This window comes from Nipponia nippon, unplaced genomic scaffold, assembly GCF_047370975.1.
Source record: "Nipponia nippon isolate SJK-2023a ecotype South Korea unplaced genomic scaffold, ASM4737097v1 scaffold_10, whole genome shotgun sequence".
In the NCBI taxonomy this organism is placed as follows: Eukaryota; Metazoa; Chordata; class Aves; order Pelecaniformes; family Threskiornithidae; genus Nipponia; species Nipponia nippon.
Window position 1 is genome coordinate 2,824,889 of NW_028262291.1, and position 17,309 is coordinate 2,842,197.

Below are 17,309 nucleotides of genomic sequence, written 5' to 3' on the forward strand. Positions count from 1 at the left end.
AAAAAAAGAACTGTGGAAATGGCGTTGAAAATAAAATTTGGAAGTTCAACTATGGCCTTATTATATACGTGAGGTTTTTTGTTTTGTTTTCTCAGATGAACATGTGGCAAACACTCCGGTGAAGCTACAGGACAACACACCTCCGTAAGCTAAAAGCAACAGTTCTGTAGGATCAAGGAACAGATGAGCATGGAGGGAAGTTTTCCATCCTTAGATCAAGAGACCTCCACAACAGACGCAGTAGGGCATCTTTTAGTGCAAAAGAGTAACAGACAGTTTTGAAGGCTGACAGCCAGCTCAAGCCCGATGTCTGCTTTATAAGAAAGCCTTACTTGCTGTTGTGGTTTAACCCCAGTTGGCAACCAAGCACCACACAGCCGCTCACTCACCCAGCAGGATGGGGGAGACAATTGGGAAAAAAAGTAAAACCCATGGGCTGAGATAAAGACAGTTGAATAGGAGAGCAGAGGAAGTAAAAAAAAATAAATAAAAATAAAAGAACATACAACACACAATGCAATTGCTCACCACCCCCTGATCGATGCCCAGCGTGTCCCTGAGCAGCAGTCACTGCCCCCCGGCCAGCTCCCCCCAGTTTCTGTACTGAGCATGACGCCATACGGTATGGAATGGCCCTCGGGCCAGCCTGGGCCAGCTCTCCTGGCTGTGCCCCCTCCCAGCTTCTCGTGCACCGGGCCAAGCATGCGAAGCTGACGAGTCCTTGACCAGTGTAAGCACTACGTAGCAACAACTAAACCATCAGTGTGTTAGCAACATTATTCTCCTCCTAAATCCAAACCACAGCACTACACCAGCTACTAGGAAGAAAATAACTCTATCCCAGCCAAAACCAGGACAGTATCCAGCCCTTATTCCATACCATCTATGTCACGCCCAGGTCCTACCCTTCCCAATACATTCCAATAATCACCACCACTTTTCCTGTCTTTTGATATATATACACACACAGATGATATTCCCTTAGGCTTATGGGCTATCCCTCTAAAATGTCCGTTGAGTTCGTTCAATCCATGACTTTGGGCTCCATCTGTCGTAACAGGAGCGGTGGTGTGTGGTGTTGGACTGCTACATGCTGAAGCCAGTTCTGGTTCCACCACTGCTGCACTTTGCTCAGTTTCATCACAGTTCATTCTTCATTAATCTGGGCAATTCTCACTGTAATACTGTTGACATGGCATATAGCCACCACAGAAGTGGTGATACACAGTATTATGTAGCAATTAACATCATACAATTCACTTCATTGGCTATTTTCACCCAAAATGAAATCTCCTTGAGGTACACATTGGACTTTCCCATCCTTCCACATCACCCACCAAGTGCACGCAGGTCCTTGAGCAAAAGCAATCCCACGAATAGGTTTGCCTTTGCCCGAGTCCGTATTGAAGCTCCAGCATGTCTGGCACGGCAGCGCTCAGTGGTGGTGTGACTTCATGTTAGCCTCCACACTCCATCGGACTTCCGCACTGGTCGTATGGGACTGTTGAAGGGTGAGCAAGTCTTGCTGATCGCTCCTTGGCTCTCCAGTCAACAAATCAGCTTATGGATAGGAATCGGGGAGTCTCTGTTGGTGCAATATTGCCACTGGTGCACGGTTGTGGTAGCAATCAGTACCTGTTTTTCTTTGACCCTCAGCAACCCCACAACAGAAGGGTCCTCTGAGAGACTGGTCAAGGTGGACAGCTGTTTATTTCCTCCATCTCCAAGCCAGCTATACCAGAAGCCCACCAGTACCCTTTTGGGTCCTTAAAATACCCTCTCCTGAGGTAGTCTATGCCAAGGATGCACAGGGCCTCTGGGCCAGTCACAATGGGGTGCTTTTGCCACTCCTTCCCGGTTAGGCTCACTTCAGCCTCCAATACAGTCAGCTGTTGGGATGCCCCTGTCACTCCAGAAATACAGATGGGTTCTGACCCTTTATAGCTTGATGGCATGAGGGTACACTGTGCACCGGTGCCCACTAGAGCCTTCTACTCCTGTGGGGCTGATGTGCCAGGCCATCAAATCCACACAGTTCAGTAAACCCGGTTGTCCCTTTCCTCCAGCTGGCTGGAGGCAGGGCCCCTCTAGTTCTGCTCATACTATCCGTTACTCACTTGTTGTAAATACGAGTCAGGAGTTCCTTCATTACAATCAGGAGTAAGATCAACCCTTCTACTCTGCCTGGGGAACTGTCCACTGGAAACAGAGCAGCAATTTTCCTGGAAGAACCCCCTTGTATGATTTTTTTTTTTCCTTGCAGCTCACATACCCATGCCTCCAGGGTTGAGGTAGTTTTCCATCCCACTTCCTCATATCCTCTCCATGGTCGTGCAGGGAAAAAAAATAGGGTGCCCTGTGGTGTGTACCTTCTATATCCTCTCTCTTGAGCCCAAGAACACGGGCTGCTAATAGCCGAGATACTGGTCCGTACAGGTGGAGAGTAGGACTTCTACTCTTTGAGTTGCTGGACCTCCCAGGACAGTTTCTCCACAGCCAAGACAAGGGAGGAACAGAGACTTTCTTCGTATTCCCAGAGCTGGCTAGCTGCTTGATCCACTGTTGGTCCCTCTTCGTCTTTCCAGGTCAGTATTGCCAACAAGTTGGCATATGATGCTGCTGTGCTCCGCACCAACTTCCACCACGTGGGTCGTGTGCACTTGACTTCATTTGGATCTTTGGATAACCACTCGTTGTTCAGGTCACCATAAATCACCTCCAGTATGGCTAATTCCCTCAGGTACTGGACACCTCTCTCCATGGTGGTCCATTTGCCTGGGCAATATATAACATCTTCCTTGAAGGGATACCTTTCCTTCATACCTGACAGTAATCACCTCCAGAGGCTGAGGCCTTGTGCCCCTTCTCCAACCACTTTGTCAATGCCCCCTTTGCTAGAAGGGGATCCCAGCTGTTTGGCTTCCTTACCCTCTAATTCCAGGCTGCTGGCCCCATTATCCCAGCACTGGAGCAGCCAGGTGACAATGTGCTCACCTGAATGACAGCCGAAATCTTTTCGCTTATCTCGCAGCTCACTCAAGGATAGGGATTGGGTGGTTTCCATCTCGTTTATGCGTTCCTCTTCCTCCTCCTCTCCTTGTGATGGCCCTGTTTCTTAATCATCCCTTTACAAACCAGTTGACTTTCACTTCCAAAATTTCTTCTTGTGTATAGGGGCAACTGATACCGGCACACATTGATTCTCTGGTTCAGCCGCAGTGCCTGGCACTGGGGGTAGATCTCTGGATGGTATTTTTAAAGAGTTGTTTAACCCTACGCGAGACCTGACACACATTCAGGAGATATAGTAACAGGAACATGCTGGTTTGAACATCCCAAGGATATTCAAAATTCTCAAGAGCTATTGTAATTAGCCTGGAGAAGAAGGGGAAGATGGAGGAAGGTGTCTCCCCCATAAGCTGGCTCTCCGAGGAGAAAAAGTAAAAAGTGTAATTACTAATAATTTCCAATAGATGGCTCCCGAAGCACAGAGGTGACGGCAATGCTGAGTACAAATACGAGATTGATCTCATGACCAATAATTTTATCATACCATAAGCCAGTGTTACCCAGTACGGCAAAGCAACAACCTTAATCCATCTCTCCAAAGTGTTAAACAGCACATATGTACTGACGAACAGTACCTATGGCAAGTAAGGTGTTACAGAACACAACTCTCAGAGCAAATACCACAATGCTGAGAACAAGTAAATCTACATTGTGACCAGCGATTACTAAACTAATATAATGAATGCTTATAACAAATTTGTTTTAACACATTCTGGTCAGATCTCAACCCTTCAAGCCCCACATTGGGCGCCAAAAAGGGCTGTTGTTTAACGCCAGTCGGCAACAAAGCGCCACACAGCCACTCACTCATCCTCCCTGCCCCCGGCAGGACGGGGGAGAGAATCAGAAAAAAAGTAAAACCGGCGGGTTGAGATAAGGACAGTTTAATAGGACAGCAGAGGCAGAAAACATAATAATAATATAATATACAAAACAAGTGATTGCCAATGCAATTGCTCACCACCTGCCAAATGACACCCAGCAATCGCTGTCCCCCAGCCAGCTCGCCCCAGTTATACACTGAGCATGACGCCATACGGAATGGTATAGCCCTTGGGCCAGCCTGGGTCGGCTGTCCTGGCTGTGCCCCCTCCCAGCTTCTTGTGCACCGGGCCAAGCATGGGAAGCTGAAGAGTCCTTGCCTCGTGTAAGCACTGCTTAGCAACAACTAAACCATCAGTGTGTTCGCAACATGATTCTCATCCTAAATCCGAAACACAGCACTATACCAGCCACTACGAAGAAAATGAACTCTATTCCAGCCGAAACCAGGACACTTGCAAACTACGAATGCACCTAGCAAGCAGATCTTAAGTCATGATAAACCTCAAAAAAAAAACCCCAAAATCACTCTCCTAAGGCTTTCATTAATAAAAGGCAACTAAATAGTTCTGCTACGTTTAAAGTGTCAAAAGCAATTGTTGTTTTAACTTCTTTTCAAAGAATTATTCATTCAACAGCCAACTGAACTTCCACAAGTTCAAAGGATCACAGTATAATTCAAGTCAGCAGGGACCTCAGGAGGTCCTCCAAGTCCAACCGCTGTTCAAAAGTGGGGTCGACTGTGAGGTCACAGGAAAATAAACTTATTCTTCAATTGTGACCTGCTGAATCAGGGGTGAGGTTGCTTTTTAAATCCAAAACTCCCAAAGTTGGACCAAAAACTTCCATTCAGCCCAAATCAATTATTCACTCCTCAGGAATTACCTCTAGGAGCTCCCCGAGGGCCACTCTGTCCAGAGCCACGTTTGAAATTCTGTTGATATCCATCCTGAAGCAAAGAAACAAAAAAAGTTACAACATAAAACCTGGGCATTTTGTTATGTTTCAGGAAGCTATTAATTGCCAATAAAATAAGGAGCTTTTAAAACAATATGCACTGACAAAACACTTGTGACTTCGACATATAGCATTTTATTAGTTTAAACTAATCTTAGCAAAGTAAATTCTTACTCCTACTAGTACCTAGCAGGTATAATAAAACATACAATGACAAAATCTCTCTCCAATTACAGGATATGTTGTTCAATATAAATAAGAAATGTAAAAAGATATATTTAGTGTTCAAATTTTTCAAACTACACAGAGCTCAAACAGATGAGTTTGCTGAAGGACCTGTCAACAAATGAAGCAACATTCTGACAGCAGGATCAAAATCTGTCATCTCATTTGCTTATAAATACTTGTTTGAGGATATGCAGAGTTACGGTATTTTCCAGTCAGTCTAAGCTTGGATCACACTGAGCAGACTTCCTTCAGAACAATGAAATTCTACGCAAATTTCAGAGTAACCTATCAGCATTGCAGAAGACAGGCAATCCCAAACAAGTTTGAAAAGTTAATTTCAATGGATTTCAAGTTCTTCTTTCTTTCTGACAAAGCTGCGAAAATAATTATATTTAGGAAAGAGCTCTTTATAATTCACTCAACCTTGCTCTAGTTACTAGACTAATTCTTTTAGAGATCAGTCAGCCAAACGGAACACGTTTCCCAAACGTAACCAGCCATTTAATATTCTGCTATTTCTAAATACCCATTTACTACCTGAAACTTTTGTCTTCATTAGCAATAAAAAAAAGTCCTCAAAGAAGTTTTCACTAATAGGTTTGAGTGCTTTCGTTGACAGGTTACTTTTTTCTTCTGCTTCTAGACTGTCACAACATAACGGTAGCTTACCCGCTGGTAGTTTGAATAATCCCGAGGAGCATTAAACTGGGGCTGTGTGTAACCACTGTTTGGAGTGTTGGAAAAGGAAGGACGGTAGCCATCATATCCTCCTAAGGAAAAGGGTAGAGGTCTTTCACTTGGAAACGAAAGCCTATTACTCTACGCTACCATACAAAGAAAAGCAGTAACAGCATGTTACCTCAATCTGAGGAACACCCCCCCCCGCCCCATTTAATAAGTACTGTTTACCCACAAGTCAAGCAAATGTTTGCAACATCAGCGCTAATACTATTACAAGAAACAAGAATGAAGACCTAGTAAAAACTGGGAGGAGATAGCCATTCAATCTAAATGTAACAGCTGTGACCTGCAAGGCCTCAACAGCCAACTCAAGCAAGAAGTTTCTCCTGAGTGCTGGGAACCATGTCCAAGGATGGCTCCAGTCCCAAGGGTCTAACACTTGGAACCCAGATCAGTTTTAAGCAGACAAAAAGTGACCACTGCATTCCCTACTACAAGCAGTTGTATTTTAATTATGCTGGTTTCTCCTCTACTCTCCAGCCACGTGACAGGAAGAAAACATGGCAAAAGAACACAGTACTCTATCCATTAGTCTAATCCCGTAACACCTGAGGAGGAAACCGTCTCTCCCCCCATTGTAACATATACATCTTCATAACACTGACAGCCACATATAATAAATCTCCAGGAACCATAAAAGTTTTTATTTTTCCAGCACTACAGTATCATTCCTCCGCTCCTATTAATTCCCTCAGAGTAATGGCTCCGGCACTTTTTTGTTCTTGTATTTCTACATTATCCAGACTACTGTCATAATGAAACATGGAACTCTTCAAAATACACTGCTTCTACCATAACTGAAAATAGAAAACATTTCTGAAATACCAACTGGCATCTGAATTCCTCACTTGATGGCTGTGAAATTCTGTTGGACATTTTCCCATTTGCTTATATTTGCAGTAGATGCCTGATCAAACCAACACTAAGCCTTCAGCACAGAAGAGGAAAAAAAATGCTTCTTTGCTTACATCCTAGTAGGAAGCCTAACCAAGCGCCTAAAGTTTCAGTTAAGTTAGCTAAAGCAAATGGCATTTTTACTACAAGTTTAAATATCTCACAGAGATACTACTACAGTAGAAAAACAACGGTAAGTCAGTTTAACATCTGGTATCTTGGCACAGTGTTTCCAGAAAGTAGTAAAAGTCAAATGAGAGCGTTTAATAAAGCTGTTTACCTCTAAATCCATTTCCCGGTCCCCTGTAACCGTTCATTAAGCCACGAGCCCCACGTGATCCACCACGAGACACTCCTCGACTGTTATAATAAGGCTGACTGTTACGTGGAAATCCAGTATTCTGCTGGGGAGGCTGCTGGTGGTTACCCGCCACTTGGTGAGTCTGGTCCGGGGAACCATGGTAAGTACCAACCACTATATGGGAGCGGGGAGAAATAGTGAAGTATAAAAGCCTGAGTTTATTTATGTTCCCACATATACTCTCTTCAAACTCAACACTCAAAGCTTTAAAATACCATTGAACAAATCAATAAATGCTCACCCATTCAAAGAAAAATAATCTGCAGAATTAAGTACGAAGTTTACTAGTCAGATATCCCACAATATTAAAACAACCCAGAAATGGTAGGGTTGATTTAAGTCAGTGTCAAGAAGTCTCTAGTATAAGTTCAGCAACAAGTATTCCTAATGCAGGTACAATTTTCCTGTGCTATTTCAAAGCCTTTAAAAATCATTAACACACTCTGGAAAAAACAATATGAGTAAGTTGACCCACTGCCATAACCTCCTCCTCTCTGAACTGGCAGAGAGCCACGAAGAAATCTTTGCTTTCACTTACTAAATCCTCTCTGTTAGGGGTACCTGTGCTGACTAAGGTGAGATTGATAGGAACATCTTAACAGAGCTGCCGGTTTGACTGTACAGGCTGCGGGATCCTTTCTCTATACAGGACGTGTACATCAAAAAGCAAGAGCAGGATGGATAGCTTAAGACTATCTGCATCTTTGAAGACTACTTCTTTGAAGTAAGGTATGCCACATCTTCCTCACTTCACAGGAATGAAGCGGATTACAAAAGAATCTGAGGGCTATAGGCTCAGCAAGTATAATAAACGACAGAATTCTGTATGTAAGAGCAAAACAGCTGCAAAATTTAGCCTCATACCAAACGCTGAAGCAAGATCTCAAAGAACATTGGCAAGTGATAAAGCCCCTCTCATACACAGGAAAGGAAGATTTCTCCACCATCCATCAGGGAGCACAACTTTGTCTACTTCACTCAGCCACAGAGCACTATGGAACTTTTGCACAGATCCTCCACCCTTCTCCTCAACTTGATTCTCGTGCATGAAGTGGTCATCCTTTTGAGTGTTTAGTGTGCAGATGTTGTTCTAAGGCCACTGCATTTTCTGCATATCAAGTTACATTTACCTAGTTGTTACATTAAGTTAAGCATTTAATATTGCATGGTCCACCTTCAACACCAGCATTCCCCACATTGTCTTTCTGCCTTGTGCTATATATGGCTCAAAAAACATATAGGCAGATAACCAAAATTTTGTTCTCCCTCTTCTTCTCTGCCCACCCCAGTATCCCAGCTTACAAGGAAGACAAAATTCAAGATCATAATCAGTTACAGAGAAAAAGAATCAGGCTCTTTTCCCTTACTCCACCTCCAGTAGTTGTTAGCACTTCACTCCTGTCATCTCTGTCCTGTGTCCTTCACTCAAAATCCCTCTCTGCATCTGCAAATTTTATCTCAGTGGCAAGTGAGGAGAGTGCTGGGAGAACAGCTTTGTAAATACGCTTTATTTTACTGTTTGGTTTTTTTTGAGGTTGCTAACTTGGAAAGCATTTTGCCTGCTCTATTCAAACCATGTCTAACTGATTTTAGCAAAAAGATCTTTACGAACCTTACATCATCTGCGAGAAGCAGTCCGTATTCGCTCTCAATTCTAGCTTACAACTTCCTTTTTAAAATGTCATCTCAAAGAGTACAACCTTTTTTTTTTTCCTTAAAGCAAAGTTAAGGATCATCCACCCTTAATATCAGCAGAGCAAGTACTCCACTATACTGTTTTCATCTTTAGAATAATCCTTAATCCTGTTCATGTTTTTTTTAAACCCATATAAAACTGAATCAAGTGGCAAAATTCTTTTAACGCTTGGAGATATACAAACCAAGTTTCACTCCCTGCTGGATATTCAAATGGAGACAGAATAACAAAACCCAGGTATTGTTCAGGGGAAAGCTTCGCAAAACTAGGACCATTTGAGAATGTGTGACATGTTTTGCTCCATCTTCTAGGACTTCACAGCCTGATCATCTGCTCTACTCAAGCTATTGCCATTTTAGTTTTTGTTAAAATAAGTTTACCTGTCTGGAGTTGTTCTTGCTGAAGATCTGATTGTTCTACTTGGTGAGGCTGATTGGAGAAACTCTGGTTGTAACTGGCCTGGTACTGATTTTGCTGCTTAAGGGTTTCTGGCTCATTAACAGGAGGAACAGGTGCATTCATGTTGAATACCTATAATGTTAGAAAAATAGCTCTCTGGTCCAATTCGTTTTTTACAATTCCTCATCACATCATGTAAAGTAGTATGCAAGTCGGAGCAATGTGAATAACCAAAGACTATTTTATGTAATTACATCACAGATTCCAAGGTTTGTATAACAACACAAGGAACGACCACCAAAATAAAGGAATTCAATATTAATTTACTACTTACTGTTTGCATGGATTGGAATGGAGCTGCATTAACATTGATTCCGCTGCTATGCAAAGGTTTGCTAGATCCAGCCTGGAACACCTGCGGCTGGGATGCAGTAGGAAGGGATGATGATGATGGGGTCTGGTCTGTATTCAGTGACATTGAAGCCTAATAATTAAAACAAACAACACTTTAGCAGCTTTTGAATAATACCAAAAATTTAACTTAAAAACTTCACTTAAAAAAAAGTTGCAACACCTCAGGTTCACCTCAACAAATTTTTCTACTTCAGCCCAGCAGCCTCACTCATGACAGCTTAATGGGAGAGGAAAAACCAAGCAGTCTTCTCCCTCGTTAACTTGAAACACAACTAGAAAAAACTACAGGGGGAAATGAACAAGTTTCTGGGCTAACTGCTAGCCAACATAAAAAAACAGATCACGTTTCCTAAGCCAACAACACTGATGCTCATATGCTGATGTTGGCATGTTACTTCTAACTAAACAGACAATCTATTAAGTTAAAAGTCTTACTATGAAGGACTTACTGGTCACAGACAGGCTCAAAATTTTGAAATTCAACAGAACTGAAGCGGCCCTATCAACAGGTAACTAAAAATTACAAAACTTCATTTGCAAATAAACATAGACTAACATTTGGTCACACCTGCAAGCAGAGTCCTTCCCACCCCTGTGAAATCTGACTTGCCTGAATCTGGTCAATTGATTCTTTCTGTGGCCGTTGCTCTGTTGTGTGAGAAGGCTGATACATGGGTTGGGAGGCTGTATAACCCTCACTTGTAGAAGAAACCAAGGGAACCTGACAAAATAAACCCCAAAGCCCCCAAAAGTCAGCTGATGCTCACACACAGTTTTATAAAAAGTATCAGAGAACTCTGGAATGAATGGTACTCCCTAGTAAAAGTACTCATTCTAGCAGATCTTTACAACCATTAAAAATTAAGTACTTCTTAACACGTAGAGATTTAACCACCTCTGATAGAGGTGGTTAGAGTGACATACACTCTGAACATGCCACACTGCCCACCCCCCACCAGATTGTATTGTGTGGATATTTCTGAATCGGCTGGACATGCATTTGCTTTTACTGAAGAACCCCCTTCTCCTCATTTCCTTATGCATTCCCAACTACCATTACAATAAAGCTGGGGGAAGAGAGAGAGAGAGAAATATACAGAAGTTTAAATGAGAGAACTCCAAGCTCATACAGAAATAGAGAAGTGCTGGTTTCCAATAGACTGAATTTGCTCATCTTAACAGCCTCTGCTCCTCTACAGAGTCCAGTGAAAACTGGCCAACAAACAGAAGACTTTGCATTTCAGGCTATTGGGGACTTTAAGAGGCAACTGATAACGACTGATAGGTATGTTCACATCACCTTGTTCAACATTCAAAAGGAAAGAGGTAAGTTTAGCTACTGCTTGCAAGATCCCCAAGGGAATCATTGGCAGCACTGGTTGAGGTAAGGAAAATAAGAAAAAAAAAAATCCATTGGAGTTAAGTCACAGACATTATTTAACAGTAAAATAAAAGCTACTGCAGAGAGCTCTCTGACAAAAAAATTATTCTACACCTACAAAACAACAAAACTGCTGAGAGTACTAGCACTTCAGCAGGTACATACAGAGGAAACTCAAGAAAAACCCACACTCCTGTTTTTATACAAATGAGCGACTTAAAACTTGCAGACCTAATCTGAACAAGATAAAGCAAGTAATTTATACTGCCATCACTCTGAGATACACAATCTCTAGTTGAAGATGTCCCTGCCAATTGCAGGGGGCATGGACTAGATGACCTTTAAAGGTCCCTTCCAACCCAAAGCATTCTATGGTTCTGTGATCTATCCAGATTTTGCTTTTGCTTTTCAAGCACCTACAGGGATCAGATTCATTTCTTGAGACAGCAGAGTCCTTCAGAGATGCCACACGTGCTTAATACAAAATCAGGAAGTTCTTTAATCACTAGACAATTCGGTAAGAAACTGACACATCTGAATGAAGAGCTGAATACATCATTCATACATTGCAGAAGCATATTTAAGAGATCCTACTGAAACAAGAATTTCAGGAAAGCTCAACTGAAAACAGCATTCCAACTCATTCTGACTGCTCTACAACTCCAGTATTAAAATATTATCCAAGCAAGCAACTGGGACTCATCCTTAACAGAACAAGTCAAAAACACCACCACAAACTATATAGTTAATCTATTAAATCCATTTGTGGTCTGACACCCACTTGAACAGATACAGACTGCCCTTTAACCAAGTTATTTTGGTTTTGGCATTTCTGTCGCAAATAATGGACAACTTGTTCTACCTAAATTAGACATATTACTACACATGGATTAACATGGAAGAGAACACTACTAGGCAAAGACTGTCATGCCAAATTATTAGTCCATCTTGAACAGAATGCACAGAGAAACCTCTGCTATATTAGAGTAGGACTACATAGAGCAGCATTCCAAACAAAGTCCTTCCTCTCTATCATGAAAAAAACACACTTAAATATTCACCACTGTCACACGGGATACAGATTTTAAGTGATGGCAGCCTAACACACAGGCACATGGAAGTCAATGTGTGAAATGAAAATCACATCCACACCGCATTTGAAGACTGAGGTGAGCTCCACAGGTTGAAAGAACTGGCAACTGCAGAGAAGTCCACATGGGGCCATTAGAATGAGCAGTGCAAACTCCAGCTGCTACCGTGCTTGTGCCCTTCAGGTTAAGGGGCCTCTAATTCCAACTGCATTTTCCTCAATAAACTCCTACTTCAACCTTGAACCTGACAGTTTTCCAAACAGGGTAATGCCTGATAGGACTCTGTTACAGAAAACATGCAATATCTGCATAACATAAAAACTGTATATACTAATGCTTATAAGCAACAATGCTGAAGAGATAATGGAGATAACCAATTTCCCAACATCAGAACTTCAGCTTTTTCTTTGAGTTTCTCATATAGTTAGGAATTAAATCCTATTATAACATCAGTCAAGACTAAAATCAAATCCAAAATACAATTTACTAAACATGTTACCTGTGTGGCTTCTGGTTGCACAGGAACTTGATTAGGCTGGGCAAGTCTTGACTCAGCATGAACTGAAGTAAAATAATTTCACTTATTACATAGTACAATCAAACCTTTTACAGAATAGCATTACCATCTTCTCTAATTCAGTTATTTGCGAGCTCATCATCGTAAAGATGATTATGCCTTTGGCATAGTAAAGCTACACTCAAAATACCAATTACCAAAATATGTTTCTTCCAGTTGTCCAAAATAATGCAGCAATTTCCAAAAGGCTAAGCAAAACTTTATTTTGTCCATTTAAAAAAGTTTAAATGTTCCACGCTTCCAAGCAAAATGTAGAAGCAAATGAGAATTGGAAGTCTACAAACAGTATTCTTCAAAAGTACAATTACATTTCTGAGAAAAACACACTTTAACAATACTGTATTATTACTTGTGACAACCCCTTTACTATGTAGCAGTAACTGAAGCATTGCTAAGAGATGACTTGCAGGCTTCCCCAATATTTATGTTTAGGATTTACCATTACAAACCTGGAGGGCAAACCATTTGTGGCATGTCCAAATTCTGTGCTGGATTCATGGGCTGTGCAGATACAATGGCAGGATCAAGGGTTTGGTTCTCAAACTCCAGCATAGAGTCCTGGGAAAAAAATAAAAATACTAAAATCAAATCCAATTTACTCTATTTTAAAAATATTAACATTCAGAATACAGAAATGACCAGGTCACAATAAAGGAAGCTTACTCCACAGTTACACAATTGCTGGTTTTACCATACATTCTAAATCAATTAAGATACTAAAAATTCCAAAATGTATTCATCACAATAAAAATTCAGTCCGTGTATACAAACTAGAGCTTATTTCACAAAAAGATAACTGGAGGGAGATTTTAATAGCCAGACAGAATAGGCGGCAATCTATTCTTTATCCTAAATTAGCAATTTGCAGGAAGAAACAAGAAAAGGAACATAAGAAGTGTATGCCTCATTTGTTACCAAGGTGTCTACTCTCTTCTTTGGGGAGGAGGAGGAGGAGAGGCTTTTTCTGATGTATTCCGTTATCTCCCAATGCGCTTCTAGTTGTTCTAACTTCAGAGGTTAAAGGAAATCCTTCAAGAAGCAACCCAAAAAGTATAACACAAAATTTAGAACTAGCTTATAGAAGGGATATTTTACAGCGGGTCTCACTTAAGCAGAATACACTATGGCACCCAGTGATGCACAATTTTCTGCCTTCTCTATTGATTTAGTACAAACAAGGACTGAAAAGCTAAATAACATTCTAATTGTACTTTTGACAGCAATACAGGTTTGTGGGCTTTGGATGAGATCTTGCCATATTATACAGTTTGCAAGACGATTCTATTTTTCAAATAAACTACACCAGACTCTTTAAATCATGACTAACAGCCAGAAAGTGCCATTTTGTTTCCTTGGTTCTAGATTCACAGTACCACGGCAGGTTCATCATACCTGCATGAAGTTATACGGGCCCTGCATCTGCGCCATAAGGTCCTGTACTCGCTGTCTTCTAACAAGAGGATCTGCTTGAGCCACAGTAGTGAGCGCATGAGGTTCAGGAACTGGAGGAGATGTAGCTTGTGTCTGTTGCTGCAGCGAATTTACAACCTAAGAAGAAACAAGCAACCGATTGAAATTTCAGCTTAAGGTAACACTGCACAGACGCGACTCAGTAGTTCTTGAAATTTATGACTATTACCTAAGTCATCATGGTCATAATTACTATAGTGTTCTTGAAGAAAAATACTACATCCTCCTACAGTCATGCCAATACTGGCGGCCAGCTACTGATCCGAGCACTTCATGGGATGAAAAAGTTTAGAGACAGTGCTCTATTTGCTTTCCATCTACTCTATTCCCCATTGAGAACAGCGCTAACAAAAAATTTGTTCAATATTACGGGGATTTTTGTAGAGCAGGATTTGAGACAGCAATTTATCAACATGTGGAAATTTAAAGAAAATCAGGGAAGAATAACTTTCAGAAATATGCACATGTGAAGAATAATTCTTTTCTCATACCTTTTTGGTAAATGTAAATAGAGTCAGAATTTTCTGGTCTTTCTTAAGACTTCAAAATTTTAAATTTTCATAGCCATGTCTAGACCCGAGTTCTCAAGTGTTATTCTAGCTAGCTGATTTATGGTCTCAGAGAACAGCAGGCAGCATTGCGTGATGGGAAGATTGCAAGACAGCATCATGGGGGGACACCAGAAGCCCCGAAGCAGAAGCACAACTTACAGTGGGCAAGAAAGCTCGGATTTGCTAGACATATTCCAATATAGTGCACATAAACAAAGGTACAACAAGCGGCAACATGCTTTGAAATACCACCTTATCAAAGACAGCAGAGCAACCAGGAAAGCTGAACATGAGCGTTGAAGAACAACCATCATCAAACAGCTTGAAAACAGATAGTTACAAGGACAGTTGAGCTACACAAAGTAGCAAAACGGGTTAGGAAGGTGAAAGTGCTCTTTAGGCAAGTCCCATAATACAGAAGTGCCATTTTCAATTTGCATTCATGTCAACAACTATCTTTTAAAAAGAAGGTAATTGTCAAAAACTTGTCTATTGCTTCTCTATTACGATGAGCTTTTCATTATTAATAATCTTCCAGATAAACAGGTAAGCCTTAAACTTACAGCTGCACAGGATATAAATTAGCATACATGCACCTGAAAGTTCATAATATTTATGCAAAATAGCTGGTTTCTTATTAGAACTGCAGAAGACAGATTTCTGTACAGCAGTCATGACAAGAGTCCTGTTTTAGACCAGTGCTATAATCACAGGTCTGAACATTAAACTTGAACTCCCTCTATCCACCCTCAAAGCCTGTAGATTTTTTCAAACTTCTCAAAGAAACCTACAGCATCTTCCAATATGCCTACTCCTTGCTCAGATTTACATTGTTTGTATGTGCCATTCTGCACATGCCATTGCCTCGAAAACTCCAATGCCTCTCTCCTTGACCAAATCCCTAGCCATCTGTAACAGAAAATTTAACAAACAAAAAACAGGCTAAACAAAACTAAAAAACAACCACAACATACGTTCCTCTTCGAGATTCACTTCAGACCACTATTAGCCAGCCAAAGTGAAGCAATGTAACAGTTCCCATGGAAGTACACCCTAAGGCTGTCTACACTGGAAAACAAGCACAACTGCTCTGCTATATTACACAGTCCCCAAACTTCAAATTATGGACTGCTTCCAAATTAAGAATTAAGCCCTCTGAGTAGAATTTTTTTTTTTTTAAATTAGAGAATACATATAGACCTCTCTGATATTACAAAGCTTTAAAATGGAAGTAAAGAAAAAAAGCAAGCCAGATGACTAGGTGAAACTTGAGAGGTAAAACCAGCAGCTACTCATCTCCTACATAATTATTATCAAAAATGTTCTCAATTATTTGAGTACTATCACTCAACTTATGAAGTCCAAGCCATTCATAAGAATTCAGTATCGTCAAGAAAAAACAAGTTGATGGAACAATCAAGAACACAGAACAGGGACAAAATTTTGTCAAATGTTCTCCTTTTTCACAAATAGTACAGTACTAACTTCAGATGGTGTTTAATATTTTACATTGTCTTTTTCAGACCTCTTTTTTTAATGTCAAAAGGAACTGTTTAGGGTCTATTCCTTTAGTCTTATCATCACTACCAGGTACTTTGACCTATTACAATCATAGTAGGTTGCACCTACTAAAAAAATTTCCAAGTTTTTCTTATGAAGTTGCCAATGGACAGGCTGTAGTTCTAAATTTAACAGCTTTCTAACAGTGCTGCATGAAAAAGGTACCAAGGCTACTCAAATACAAGGATCATTATTCAAAAGTCAGATTATTACCTGACCATACATCTCCATTCATACTGGGGGCACAGCAGCAAGGTCAAACTTTCCTTTTAGGAGAGCTGAACCTCTCTGCAGAACAGTATTTGACTCATCAAATTGCATGCTCACCTTCTGACACCCTGCCTCCTGACCCCCTGCACCCTGACCTTCTCAGTAGAGAAGACACAATCAAAGAATGACAGGGTAGAGAAGACCAGGGTGGCAAAGAAGGAGGAAAGAAGAGGTAAAAACACAAGTTTAATGAGACCACAAACCAAGCAGAATGAACTTGTATTCTGGCAGTCACAAAACAGCTTCCAATTCTACACAAAATACACACACATCCATCCAGCCGAAGTTCCATAATCTAAGACACAGAGAACTTTGCACACAAGCAGATTCAGGTACTTATTACAAAGGAAGCATTTAACAAAAATAAAAACCAACCAAACAAAAAACCCTCGCGCCAACAACACCCCCCCCCCCCAAAAACAAACCACCACCACAAAAACCCTCACAAACAAAACCCCCACAATTACCAATAAAGGACATCTTCGCCAAAATTAAAACATCATATAATCCAAATGCAAATACACTTTGAGAACTCACAAGGAAATTCTTCAGTTTAAAAGTTACAGAAGGCCCGTACAGAAATGTCATTGTGAGACTGTCACTTCTCAAACTATAAACATACCATACCACAGAAATCTTGAATGTACCACATCTACTTGAGGGTGACTGAAAAAGAGATGAGCTTGTGATAGCCTTCCTTTTCATAAACAATGATGAAAATCATCTGCATAAATGTTCTCTTTCAGAATACTATCAGCTTCCAAAATTAACAGCTATCATTCACATCTCTTACTATACTAATGCCACAGCTACCTTGAGCTGAAGAGC

The 17,309-nt window shown here is 40.9% G+C and overlaps 1 protein-coding gene across 3 annotated transcripts in view; it reads right to left on the bottom strand.

The window, feature by feature from the left end:
- Positions 1-17,309, bottom strand: part of CAPRIN1 (cell cycle associated protein 1) — a 41,393-nt gene that overhangs the window by 3,481 nt on the left and 20,603 nt on the right. For 2 of the 3 annotated variants that reach the window (XM_087742396.1, XM_087742385.1), the window contains 9 exons: positions 14,023-14,178; positions 13,080-13,188; positions 12,553-12,614; positions 10,192-10,302; positions 9,502-9,651; positions 9,149-9,299; positions 6,992-7,186; positions 5,746-5,846; positions 4,777-4,840 (listed from right to left, as the gene is read on the bottom strand). In XM_087742396.1, coding sequence (XP_087598522.1) covers positions 4,777-4,840; positions 5,746-5,846; positions 6,992-7,186; positions 9,149-9,299; positions 9,502-9,651; positions 10,192-10,302; positions 12,553-12,614; positions 13,080-13,188; positions 14,023-14,178 — 1,099 coding nt within the window. The remainder of the gene's footprint in view (positions 1-4,776; positions 4,841-5,745; positions 5,847-6,991; positions 7,187-9,148; positions 9,300-9,501; positions 9,652-10,191; positions 10,303-12,552; positions 12,615-13,079; positions 13,189-14,022; positions 14,179-17,309) is intronic. The other variant, XM_087742402.1, reaches the window with a different exon arrangement.